This window comes from Castanea sativa, chromosome 11 (genome assembly GCF_040712315.1).
Source record: "Castanea sativa cultivar Marrone di Chiusa Pesio chromosome 11, ASM4071231v1".
In the NCBI taxonomy this organism is placed as follows: Eukaryota; Viridiplantae; Streptophyta; class Magnoliopsida; order Fagales; family Fagaceae; genus Castanea; species Castanea sativa.
Window position 1 is genome coordinate 32,381,594 of NC_134023.1, and position 13,340 is coordinate 32,394,933.

Below are 13,340 nucleotides of genomic sequence, written 5' to 3' on the forward strand. Positions count from 1 at the left end.
AATGTGATTTGGATGTTTTGGTCAATGTATATGGCACCTGTGAATACTGTGGACACACTACCATAGTGGTGTTTTTTTAGACCACACTGTTTACGTACCTCTTAGACCACAGTGTTTGTGATTTTTTAGATGAAGAAAAAAACCAAAGCAGCCATTCTTGCCTCAGTTGCAACTATCCTCATTGTGGGGATTGCATTGGTAAGGAAATTGCGGCGTAGACGACTGCCTAGAGAGACAGTATTCTGCATGGAAGTGAGAGACATTGTGTGAATCAAATTAGGATGAAACCTATAGCTTTCCACCACTTATGTCACATCCTCACTGAGGGGGAGCATGTACGCCCGACTGTTCACATGTCTATTACGGAGCAAGTGCTAATTTTCTTACACATTATTAGTCATAATGTGAGGTTCCATGTAATTGGTAGTCAGTTCCATAGATCGATTGAGACTGCTCATAGATACTTCAGTGTCGTCCTTATGGGGGTCCTAAAATTATATAGAGCTCTAATAAGATTGCCTAGCGAAGATACACCCCCAGAGATAAGGAATAGCAGAAGGTTCTACCCATATTTCAAGGTAAATATTGCGACTTGTGTATTTTTGTAAATTGTGAAGATTTGTGTAATTTTAAACCATTATGTCTGTTGAAAATTAGGATTGTGTTGGAGCAATAGATGGTATACATGTTCGTGCATCTGTGCCACCTGAAATACAAGAAAGGTTTCGTGGTTGCAAAGATGGAACCACGCAAAATGTGTTAGCTGCCATTAGTTTTGACTTAAAGTTCACTTATGTATTGGCTGGATGGGAAGGTAGTGCACATGATTCACGTGTGTTAAATGATGCATTTGCTAGGCCGGGAGGATTTTCAATTCCCGAAGGTATTATAGGATTACTTCACCTTTTTGGTTTATTAGTTTAATAAATATTGTGCATTTTCATAAGCATAGTAGTGATTTCGTTTAATTTTTGAATATATGTAGGTAAATATTATCTTGGTGATGCTGGGTATGGTAATAAAAATGGAATTTTGTCACCTTATCGGAGTGTGCGATATCACTTGAAAGAGTTTAGTGATCGTCCTCCTGAGAATGAGCAAGAATTGTTCAACCTTTGACACTCTTCATTGAGAACTACCATTGAGTGAGGGTTTGGAGTGTTGAAGAAACATTTTCGAGTGTTGGATGCAGAACCATTTTGGTCTTTTGAAACCCAAGTGAAAGTAGTGTTAGCATGTTGTGTGGTTCATAATCACATTATAGGAGTTGAACCAAATGACCATATTATGGAAGCTGCAATGAACCAAGTAGAGTCTAGTGGCCCCCAACAAGAAACACAGTCACGTCGGGACTCCATTGAAGATAGTAGACTGTGGAATGCTAAGAGAAATGAGATATGCTAAGCTATGTGGTCTAATTATACCAGGAGTGGAGAGTAGTACTTTATTTAGATTTCTATGATTGTAATATGTGTTGTATTTTTTTTTTCTGTAAGGACAATGTATTTACTATAAACTTCTGGTGGTGTAAGGAAAAAGTATTATCAGCATTACATTGTTATTTCCAACATTACAACCTCTATTTCTAGTGTTAGCATGTTTCATTCTATTGTGCATATCTATGAGCGTGGTTGTATGTATGTTTCATTTGGTGTTCATATTCCGAGTGTAATTACTAAATGCTACTCTTATTTTTAAATGCTACTCTCACTATACAATTTTCATATATAGTAATGTCGAAGGGAAAAGAGAAGGTGGGCGTCACTAAGTAGTTCTGGTGGCTGCCCCCCATGCACACGGCTATGCTTAAGATACTTGCCGAGGAGGCTGCGAAGGGCAACAAGCCTTTTAACACTTTCAAGGCCGGCTCCTTTACTCTTGTAGTGAATGAGATATCTACTCAATTTGGGGTCGAGTGCCACCCCTCTTATGTAGAGAATCGGATGCGGACTCTGTAGACCATGTGGACCACTATTCAAACAATTAGGAAGAAGAATGGTTTCGGCTGGAACGATAACTTAAAAATGATAACATGCAATGTGAAGACATATCCAGAAGAAGTCATGGTATGGCTTCCAACTATATTTTCTTAATATAAATGATAATATATGTTTTTGGCTTTTATAGTGTCATTCTTTTTAGGATTCCATTGGTTTTACAAATTTTAAAATATAACTTTCATGTGCGAATCTATTGTAAAATCTGGTCTTAGCATTTGTACATTGTATTCTTAGTTGTACTTATCTTAAAAATCATGGGTTATGTAATCTGTTCCCTAATAGATTTTTTTGTTTATCATTGACCTAGATCCGATCTAATGGCATCTATATTTAATTGAATATTGAATTTATGAGTGAAGTGATTATTGCATTGTTATTATACGTTCCTTTCTCCCTTACAGGCGCATCGTAAGCATGCAGAGTTTCTGAACAAAAAGATTGAGATGTATGATGAATTGACTATTGTTGTGGGGAAGGATACAACCATGGGTAGCTTTTCTAAGTCGTATGTGGATATTGTGAATGAGCCAGACAATGGGGAAAGTATTAAGTTTGTGGCGGACAATGTGGAGGAAGGTGTGGTGGACAAAGGGAAGAATGCAGTTGAGTCATCCACCACTGGGTCGGGAATTTCCAAGTCTCGCAAAAGAGGGCGTGCACCTTCTAACACTGATTATAGTGTGCTGACTGATTTGTCTGATCAGCTGAAGGAAATAGTTGTGGCTTTGAAAGAAATCAATCGGGGCACGGTGGATTACATAGCTCTTTACAATGAGGTCATGGCTATGATGGCGGATGGGTATAGCGAAGACATGCTCGCAACTGCGTTTGGCCATCTCTGTGAAAATAAGAAGGCAGCACGAGGATTTCTAGCCAAGAATGCTAAGCTGAGAAAGCTGAGGATGAATAGTTTTTTGTTCACACAAATCTGACTTGTCTATTTTATGTTGACTGTAACGGTAGCTTTAGGAATTAACTTTTGTTGTAGTACTAGTATTCACCTACCATTATAATATATATATAGTCTTTTGTATTATTGGAACGATACAATTGCCCAAATTATGTATTTGTACTGTTTAGATACCACTTGTAGGTATCATTTTTGTACACCATGGAGGTGTAATGCCAATGGTGAAAGATTGATGTGGCTATTTTGATATAAATATTATGGGTATATTCGGATGATTATTTTTTATGTTGAAGTGGATGATTATTTTTGTACTATTACAGGTTTGTCTAGGCAATGCAGGTGCTGAATTTGTAAGGCATTTTATAAATTCCGTAAAATGATCCACAAACCAAACATGGGAATTGATTTTTCGTAAAACGGAGAGCTTTTTTCGTAAAATGTTTGAACAAACCAAACACCGGAGTTGATTTTCCGTAAAATGGAGAGCATATTTCGTAAAATGTTTGAACAAACCAAACACCGGAATTGATTTTCCGTAAAACGAATTCTGAGGTAGCCAAACAGCCTGAATACATTTTCCTTAACGGGAAAACAATTTCCCCTGAAATGATTTTACGCTCGGAAAACGATTTCCGTTGAGCCAAACGCAACCTAAATGGAAAAAAAGAGGCCAGCTGTGGTGAAATTATGAGTTTTTTGCAGTCAAGGTTTCTCCAGTATTTACTTCCCAAATACTTCTACGCTTCATGCGAGATGGAATGGAGCTGCGAACCTCATTTGAATCTTGATCCATAAGGAGTGTCTCGTCAACATCTCTGTGAAGGAAATTTGATATCTTATTTTGCTTTTGTCTTAACTTCTCATCCTTTGAGAGTTGAGAAGAAGTAGCATAACTAAGTCTTGTAAGAGCGGAACATCGAGTGCCATTTTGGGAAGAAGTTGAACGACTGAGTCTTATAAGAACAGAGCTTCGAGTGCCGTTAACAAAGTTATCATCTTCTTGTGTCCCCAACCTATCGAAGACTGAGATAGGGGGAGTGGGTTGGCCAATGCGATCAAAAACAGATGGTTTCTTTGATGACTTTGAAAATTGTTCTTCTTCTTTATCATCTGTCGAAATCACCAAAACACTAACTTTCCGAATGGGGATATGGATGGGGGTTGGTGGAGTATATCCAATTCCGGCCTTAGAACTTGTTGCCCCAACACCTTGGGCTTTCGATGTCTTTTGTCCTTTTCCAGAGGCTTTAGGGATGAGCTTACCCAAACCAGTTGGCTTCTCATGGTTATAACCAACCTTAGCCATGAGTCTATACGCGTTAAGGTCAAAACCCTCTTCTGTTCTTTTAGTGGGCAAAGTCCCATGCTCAACAATCGGCCCTTGGGATGGTCTTGTAAACCCTTTCAATGGTTGACTTGAGGATTTCGGTTTTATGATTTTAGTAACTGGCAGGTTTAATCCTTGCAAATCCTTTGATATTGACTCCTCATCTCCTGAAAATGGGGATTGGCCTTCTTTTCTTTTGGCGACTGGAACATAGTGTAGCATAGGGGCTACTCTAGTTACTTCTGGAGTATGATGCTTCCTATCTTCTATAAAAGTCTTGGTTTGGGCTTCCTCAATTGGAGAATTAATCCTTGAAGCTTTGGAGTGGGGCTTTTTTTCTTTGCTAGATAGTGAAGCCACAACTTGGGTTTCTTCCATCTTATCATCTTCCAAGTAAAATTTTGCATCAGCAAAGTGTGACTCAGCTACAGTAAAAGGCTTGTCATCAGCCACTATCTTCTTGACTTGTCCATCTTGGAAATATTTAAGGCATTGGTGATATGTAGATGGCACAACACCATACTCATGCAACCATGGTCTTCCAATAAGCATCTTATAAGTGGTCTTGGCATCGATGATGTGAAAGAGTGCGCTTGATTCCATTTCACCAATGAGAATTTGAAGTCTAATCTTCCCAATAGCTCTTTGTCCACCCTGATTAAAGCCTTGAATCATTAACTTACTGGGAAGTAGTTCATCCAAGGAGATTCCTAATTCTTTCAATATTTTGAGTGGGAGAATATTGACTGCAAACCCACCATCGATAAGGATACGATTAACTCATTGTTCTCGAATGTACCCAGTTACAAACAAGGGGCGATTGTGAATCTTGGGGCGATAGGCATGCTGTAGTATATCAAGTTTTGTTTTGGTTTATCACTGAAAAGAGACTCTTGCATTTTTCACAACAAAACGCAACATTTGAATTCACAAAAAAAGACAAGGTACTTGGCCAAACCAAAATATTGTAGCCAAAGCACTATAGAAAGTGTCATTGACACTTTTTATATAGTTAGTAGAAAATGCCCATTATCCCTTAAGGAATATATGGGTTCCATAGTGAATTTGGCAATTTAAGAATTATTTTATGGGGTCCACTTGTGAAGTCCAGTTGAAGTAAATTTTGTGTTCTTTTAATGATCTAATTATGACTTATGAGTCTTTTAGGATTAAAATATATATATATATATATATATATATATATATATATATATATATATATATATTTATGGTCAATGTTTTAGTCTAGGTAAATTTGTAATTTTAGCAATTCCTGAAAGTTAAGGGTCTTTTACTATTTTAGTTGAGTCTAGAATTATTTAAGAAATCCTAAATATTTCAGGTTTTATTTTCTTTAATTTCAAGTTAGTCTTTCATTATGTTCTTATGTCATTGGTCAAATTAGGAGTCCTAATACTATTACTGTAAAAAAAAAAAAAAAAGTCTTTATATATATGTATGTATGTATATTTGTGCTCAATGTATTCTAAGAGTAGATGAAGTTGATTAATAAAATTATTGAGTGTTTTAAGTATTAAGGCATGTTGGCTTCTTTCATTATTCTCTCTTTTCTTCTTCTCTCTCTTGAGGTACTATTCACATGTACCATTCATACAGTCCCTAAATGCAATAGAATCATCTCTTTTTCTTCTTCCTTAAATCAAGCCCTTTATTTTATCTTTCAAAACCCTAAAACGTACCTTCTTCTACTATATAGCCATCAAACAACTTATAATCATTTTTTAATTCTTAACACTACCTGATATATTTTTCTCCATGATCCAGCTTTTTTTTTTTTTTTGCTTATAACTTTTCTTTTAGGTAGTTGAAAAACTCATTTATGCTGTTTTAGGTAGCAGAAAGACTAATTTATGCTCTTTTAGGAGTTGCTTTAGGCTATTCCTGCACTTGATGCCCTTGAATTGGTTGTAAAACTCTTTGGTTAAAGTTGAAGGACCCTAAAATTTCTAATTCCATTAACTAACCAAACGATATATAGTAAGCGTTTATGCATGAAATCAATTGGTTGACCTTTACTATTATTGCTCCACAAAATAGAAAGACATAATCTACATTTAATGGATGGGTGCTTGCTGTTAGAATAATGTGGCCCAACATGATATTTTATGATGTCTCTATTATCAAAAATTAATTATTTAAATTTTCTTGTGAAATTTTACAATATTTTTATGATGTAAAATATTGGAATATTGAAATATGTCTACTTGATATTGTAGACTAAGATTATGAATCATTTCATTATTGTCCTTGACTTGACCATATCTATTATGATGTAGCCTATTCTGATAGGTACATTGACGAACCATGATGGAAAGGAGGTGCATGTTAAAATTGCTTAGACTATGGAAGACAATAAGGGCTAGTTTTTCGATGGTTAGTTCATAATAATCTCGGAAGTCCTTTCATAATGAGATTCATGCACGTTGAGTGTTAGCCTTAATAAATCTATCATGTCATGGCCAGTAACTTGGCCTCCTATAAGAGGTGTTGTCATTATAGTGATTCTGGATATGAATGATAGATGAATCCATGTGTTAGTATAGAGTTACAAAGATAATGACATGCTAATGAATTAATTCATTAATGAATCTAATTAATGAAGTTGTTTATTAATGAATGTAACATATCTGTTACATGAATTATTATTACAATAGAAAGGATTTTATGGTTGGTCATGTCCTTTCTAAATATTATAAATATTGTCAAGACCACTCTTGCAAGGGGTGTGGAAAGAGAAAAGAAAGTTCTTATTAATCCTGACCAATTGAAGAGAGCATCTTAATTGCTTGCGAGGTCCTTGTTGCTTTTATTACATATGCACATGATATAATTGTTAATTGATACATATATTATATTTGTTTCTCTTGAATTATTACTTTTTAAGTATAATTCCTACACTTGCTAGACTTGCCAGTGCTGAGCTTACTTCTTAATTTTACCTTCTTGCATTGCTTTACGTATTAGCCTTTAAATGATTGATCTCTTTACACATGAGAACAATCATTTAAAATTAGGCATGTCACAAGTCAGGTCGAGTCAAGTTTGGCTGGGCTCAACTTAGACCCAACCCAATCTTGTCAAGTGGTAGAAAATAGGACCCATTGTCGACTAGTGAAGCGGATGTCCATGAGTTGAGTTGGTTGTCCAAGGATGTCCAGGATAAACAACAACAAAGCTAGATTCCAATGAAACTCGTCGAAGATCACGAAATCTCCACCAACTTAGGTGGAGATTTGAAGATTTTGAATAGAGATGGAAAAGACCTAAACGGAGATGGAAAATATCAGCTATATCAAATCAAGTCAGATTTTGGACAAGGAGACCCGTCGTCACCAGGTTTTGAATATGCATACTCGTCGTTGACCGTCATAGTCATTAGATTGGCCATAAGTCAGGTTATTTCTAGTCGTGGGTCGAGTGGCATGGGTTTAGGGACAACCTTAATCAAAACAATTTTCATTTAGTAATAAGGTATATTTGATAGTAGACATGTGTCTGTAAATCTAATTTATGAACATCTCATTAAACCAAATGCTTTAAGGACTGCCACTCAGTGCCAGCTTTATACTATAAGCAAATGTGGTGGTCGTCTAAGGATTCAAGCAGAAAAAATGCCCTCAAACATTTGTGAATGTTGTAGTTCTAAAAAAAAAAAAAAAAGAGTAGTACACAATAAAAAATTCATAACATTTTTCACAACAATTGAGTTGGCAAATTTTTACTAGTTCTCATTTAGGCCACCACTAATGTCAATTTTTTAACTTACCACTATCAATATGCTACATCAACAAGTGTGAACAGTTTTACCAAATTTTTTGTGTTTATAGTTTTTCTAGACAATAAAAAATTCCTACCTGGTTCATGTTAATTAATAGTAATTTTGCATTTAAAAAAGAATATAGTTTAAGTAATATTTATTTATTTTTAAGTTAAATTTAAATATATGAAAGGCTTCAATTTTAGTTTTCACTTTTAAGTCCCCAACTACATCAAACTGCTCCTGCTACCACTATAAAATCACATTCCAGGTGAAAAAAACTATAAATAGAGAAAGAATTCATACAGAGATTAATACAGGAAATGATTGCTCTAATCTAGAAGTGGGGACCAAGTTATAGAGAGCCATGGGGGTGGGGGTTTGATCACATTAAGCATATCTTTTTAGTACAACCTTGGAATAGCCTTTGACATGCACCATTGTCCATAGGGGTAGCAAGGATGTGAAAATGAGTTTCAATTAAGAAAGTCAATTAAGTACTGGAGGTTGTTTTGGTTTGACTAGGGGAACGATGCTATATATATATAATTGAAGTACTATTGATAGTCATTTTTATATTTTACTAACTCTTTAAAAAAATTTGTAAAGATATTATTAGGTATAAAATGTAAATTTTCTATTTTTTTTAATTATTATTGTGAAGCACTTTTTTTTTTACGATTCATTTATTATAGACTCTTTAGTTTTTATACTTAATAACTCATTTGAATGAATATTTATGATGTGTCTCACATTTGATTCTAAAATTAAGAAATAAAACTCTTTGAGAATAAATAATTTAGGACACATGACGCAAAATTGGAACTCTAATTTGGAATTCTAATATGAGTTTCTCTCAGCTTTACCTATTATTATATATATAAATTTCTATTATTTATGTAAGTATGAATTTATTAATTTTTATCAATATAAAATTTAAAATCCACATATGTTATAAGCCTATATATTAGTTTAAGTTCATTAACCAATATATTAGATTAAATAAAATATTTTTTAATATTTTTTTTTTCAATTTTTTATTTTTTTCATTGTACCGGCTGACACGCCAATAGCAGTTGGTGCAACTGAAATAGGCCGATACAACCTAGTAATTTTTCTAGTATGTTTTGAATGAGTACCAATACTAATTTGATGGCCGGTACAACATATTTCCCCAATATGGCTGGCACTGGTACAGTATTGACTTTCTTAGTTTCAACAGTGCAACCGAAGGGGCTCTTGTGCTTCTATTATACTAGTCCTTGAATTCAGAATCTCTGCTTTATGGTTGTGACGATCCCTTTTTTGACAAAATGTCTAGGCTCGCAGCAGAAGCGAGGACCCTAGGCCTTGCTGTTGTTGTGTTAAGGAACTGGGCTTGATTCTCTGCAGCTAAAAGGGCTATTTATAAACCAAGTGGTGCACAGAGCAGGGATCCTACAATACGTATGTTCTAACAAGCAAGAATGTATATATGTGTGTACTGAACAACATAAAAAGTAAAGGAACAATACATAAAGAAGGACATAAAATGAATGTTAAGGATCCTTAAATCAATAAATAATATTTCATTACTTTTTAATTGATGAATCACAAAGTGCTCACTAAGACATGTTACAAGATCCAAATAAACTCAAAAATTACAGCCTTAGATAACCCATTAAGCCTCTAAGACTTGCAAAGTTTGAATCCCTTTGAATCTGAGTATGTTCTATAGTGGCTGCCTTGGTACACTAGGCAATGTTTCTTTTCCCTTTTCTACTTTCTTTTAGTTTTTTGGCAGAGTTTTCTCAATGATTCTATTCGGATTCATTGTTACAGAATGGCCCTTCACTGTTGATCGCTTCCTCCTTTTATAGCGTCATCCTAAGGCTCCGAGGTACTACTGGTTCTCTTTCTTTGCTTCCCAGGGTAACAGAGCCCGTGGCGTGCCAACAGCTTTGGGGGCTGATCCCTTCCTTGTTTCTCATAGTTTTATTCTTTTGGTGTTTTTTCTCCAAAAGTCTCTTGTTGACTTTCCAGTCTAGGGTGTCTTTGGGGGAGCTAACCTTTAATCTCTTTTCCTTCAAGGCTTCACTATCTTCCTTTTTACAGACTCAACTTTTTGGTTGTCCTTCCTTTTGTCATTTTTTCCTAAGTCAGCCGATTCTACCCCTTGCCAGGTTGAAAGTTCCCTTAGCTACTTCCCTTCATGGTTCTTCTTCCTAGGTTCCTTGAGGTACCAGCCTTCTTGTTCATGAGTTGTTGCTTTCCAATCCTTCTGATTCCCTTCTGCATCGTTGAGAGGGGTGCTTCTGCTCTTCATTTCCTGTTTCTCTTGCCACTCCTTTTGAGCTGTCTTAGTCTCATTCCCAGCTGTACTGCACTCCCCGAGGACCTCGAGCCCTTGGCAGCCTCTGGGCATCCCAGCCCAGAATTCACTGTTGGATTTTTTGATTTTTTGATCTTGATAAGCTGGGCTTTTCCCTCTCTCTTCCCTTCGTTTGACAGGCCTTAAGGCCTATCCCTCTATGGATCTTGGGCTTGAAATCTTCTTAATGGACTTGGGCCTACTCTCTCCTCTTTTTGTGGGAGCTTTAATCCTTTTATTAATATTTTCATGGAGTGTATTTACTATGTTATTTTTGGGCCTTGATGTTGTAACTTTTTATACCTCAACAGTGGTATCTACTTAAAAGTTGAATCAAAATTTATTTTACCTTACAAAAATAAAATTTATTATCAAATACTGAAAATTACATAAAATGTTTAAATAAAATTAAATTATAGAGCTTCAATCGTAATGCAATTTAAGAAAAGAAATTTACACCATTTTGTTTTTCAATTACAATCTAAAAGTGAAAAAAAGAAAGATATATCTTATAGAAAGATCTAATCTACATCTCATAGCCTAAGTTCTGGACACCCACCCTACTTAGTCTAAGTTGATCTATTAGGATATATATAATGGTTAATGTAAACAAATCCATTTATCCCATCATATAATTAAGTTCACATAATTGAAAATAATAACTGGAAAATCAAGACAAAAAGCTTTAGTCATAAACACGAACAAGTATTGAGAACATGTATGCAACACACTACATTAAGATGCATTGATATCTTTCAATGAGATCATATGTAAGAATACATAAACATGTGAGAGTAAGAATATGCAAGTATAAGTGTTTGTGGGTATAGGGGGTAAGGGTCAGTGTTTAAGCCTCTAGAAAAGAGTTTCACACACACACATATATACACTTAGATTAAGGTAGAGTAAAATTTCTATCTTGTATAAAAAAGAAAAAGAGGAGTCTACCATTTGAGTACAACACTACTTATTTAATAGGAAGAACAGCAGCCTGAGCCTATATGCAAAAATTAGTGAAATTAAGACTAATTGGAGTGCAATTTGTTGGGTCTAAATTTGCTGAAAGAATATGCAAGCCCTAGATATGGATTCTAAATGATAAATGAACATATTTCATGAAGAATAAAATAAAAACTCATATCTAGAAATTTAAGATTTCAACCTGTTTTATATGATTACTTATGGATTGTACAAATGTGAATGTAAGAAAAAAAAACACATATCCTAAGTAACATGTCAATGATGCCAAACGAATTATTTTTATTCATTCATGATTTTGTCTTCTAAAATTAATAAACACTTGCTAGAAAATTTATGAAAGGTGCGTGAACATATTATTTTCTGCACTAAAATCATGACTAAGATAGATATTTATCATATCATTTTGAGCACAAAATTTACACATGCAAGAAAAACAAACTCAAATAACTAAATCTACTATCCTAATGGGGTCATGATTAGAGTTTCCCTGTTGCTAGGAAAGCAGGCTCCCCCTCTTCTCCTAAGCAGTAGAATTGTTTGTTCCTTCTCGTAAGGCTTTTTCTTCCCTCAATAACAAAGTTACATGTAGGGCTTGTGGGTTTTTTTTTTTTTCTTTTTGGGGATTGGGAAACAATATCCTCTCCACAGTTTTTCTTCTGGTTTTTTTGTCTTCCTTTTCTACGTTCTCTCTATTTTGTTCTTGTGTTTTTTCCTTCCTTGAGTCTAAACTCTCTTTGCACCATGTATGATCTCACAAAACACTGGAACTGCCTCTCCCTTTCGGAAAGAAAAGGCGATGACCTGTGTATTAAAAAAGATTGTCGATCTTAGGAATACATTATAGCAGCATTGTTTATAACACGTCGGGCACTAAACACAAAAGCAGTGGCTAGGACCTTCAAGCCACTTTGGCAGGCTGAGAGGGGTTTCAAAATTCAAAGAGAAGGAGACCACAAACTTCTCTTCATTTTTGATAATCAAGAAGATGTAGATAGAATTTTAGCCAATGAACCATGGAGCTTTGACAAATCCCTGGTGGTGTTGCAAAGATATGACAGAAACTCACCCATTGATGAGCTCAGTTTCGACAAAACAGATTTTTGGGTACAAGTCCATAATATTCCCATCAAGTACAAAGCCAAATCAGTGGCTAAAGACATTTTTGAATCAATTGGTAAGGTCCATCGCTTAGATGAGAATTCAGAGGGTGGGGGTGGTAGTTTCATGAGGATTAGAGTTACTCTCGACGTTTATCAGCCTTTGTGTCGAGGTTGCGTCATAAAACTTGAGGAGGGTGGCAAGGTTTGGGTCAATTTTAAATTTGACCACTTGCCTAATATCTGTTATTGGTGTGGATATTTCGACCATATTGACAAGGATTGTGATCTTTGGATCCAAAGCAAGGGGACCCTACAACATGCTTCTCAATAGTTTGGCTCGTGGCTTCGGGCAATACTAAGTGCTTCCTCAAGTAAAAAAGTGATCCAAGTATCGGGCTTCTATGAGGGTTGAGAGGAAAACCTCTCCACGCGGCGGAGGAGGGTGGAGAGCCAGAAATCAATACCAGTTGTCACACCGGAGATGGGGAATCAACCAGAAAAGGAAATTCAAAATATGGAAGCTGAAGTCATGGGATTGGCTGATATTAATTTAGCAGTATATACGGATTTAAAAAAGAAAGGTGAGCAGAATATATGGGATAGCGAGATTGCTGGAGATTCTTTCTCCCAACAAATAAGGGATATTGATGAGGTGATTGGCTACAAGGAAAATCCCTTACTTTCAGCTACAAATTCAACTGATCGTAATAATCCCAACTCTAAAGCAGCACATGACAGCCCACGTGAATCTCCAAAAGGACCCCGTGACTCACTTCAGGTCCACACTTCACCTTTAAAAGATATTTCAATTGTTTCTATCCCATCTGATGTTGCAGATAAACGTCCATACCCGACGTAGAGGCGCTCAGCACACCTCCTAGTCAGCTCCTAAGC

At 35.6% G+C, this 13,340-nt stretch overlaps 2 protein-coding genes across 2 annotated transcripts; both read left to right on the top strand.

Annotated features, from left to right (window-relative positions):
* Window positions 1–353: 353 nt before the first annotated feature.
* Window positions 354–1,119, top strand: LOC142616371 (uncharacterized). The gene is made up of 3 exons (XM_075789238.1): window positions 354–578; window positions 658–883; window positions 986–1,119. The coding sequence occupies exons 1-3, from the start codon at window positions 354–356 to the stop codon at window positions 1,117–1,119; spliced, it is 585 nt and encodes a 194-aa protein (XP_075645353.1).
* Window positions 1,120–7,443: 6,324 nt separating this feature from the next.
* On the top strand, window positions 7,444–12,777 carry LOC142616372 (uncharacterized). The gene is made up of 2 exons (XM_075789239.1): window positions 7,444–7,653; window positions 12,178–12,777. Exons 1-2 carry the CDS (start codon window positions 7,444–7,446, stop codon window positions 12,775–12,777), a joined length of 810 nt encoding a protein of 269 aa, XP_075645354.1.
* Window positions 12,778–13,340: the final 563 nt, after the last annotated feature.

Coding starts and splice junctions, on each gene's coding strand:
- LOC142616371 (XM_075789238.1), top strand. CDS start 354: ATGTCTATTACGGAGCAAGTGCTAATTTTCTTACACATTATTAGTCAT. Junction 579..657: donor GGTTCTACCCATATTTCAAG/GTAAATATTGCG, acceptor GTTGAAAATTAG/GATTGTGTTGGAGCAATAGA. Junction 884..985: donor AGGATTTTCAATTCCCGAAG/GTATTATAGGAT, acceptor GAATATATGTAG/GTAAATATTATCTTGGTGAT.
- LOC142616372 (XM_075789239.1), top strand. CDS start 7,444: ATGAAACTCGTCGAAGATCACGAAATCTCCACCAACTTAGGTGGAGAT. Junction 7,654..12,177: donor TTAGATTGGCCATAAGTCAG/GTTATTTCTAGT, acceptor TGTCGATCTTAG/GAATACATTATAGCAGCATT.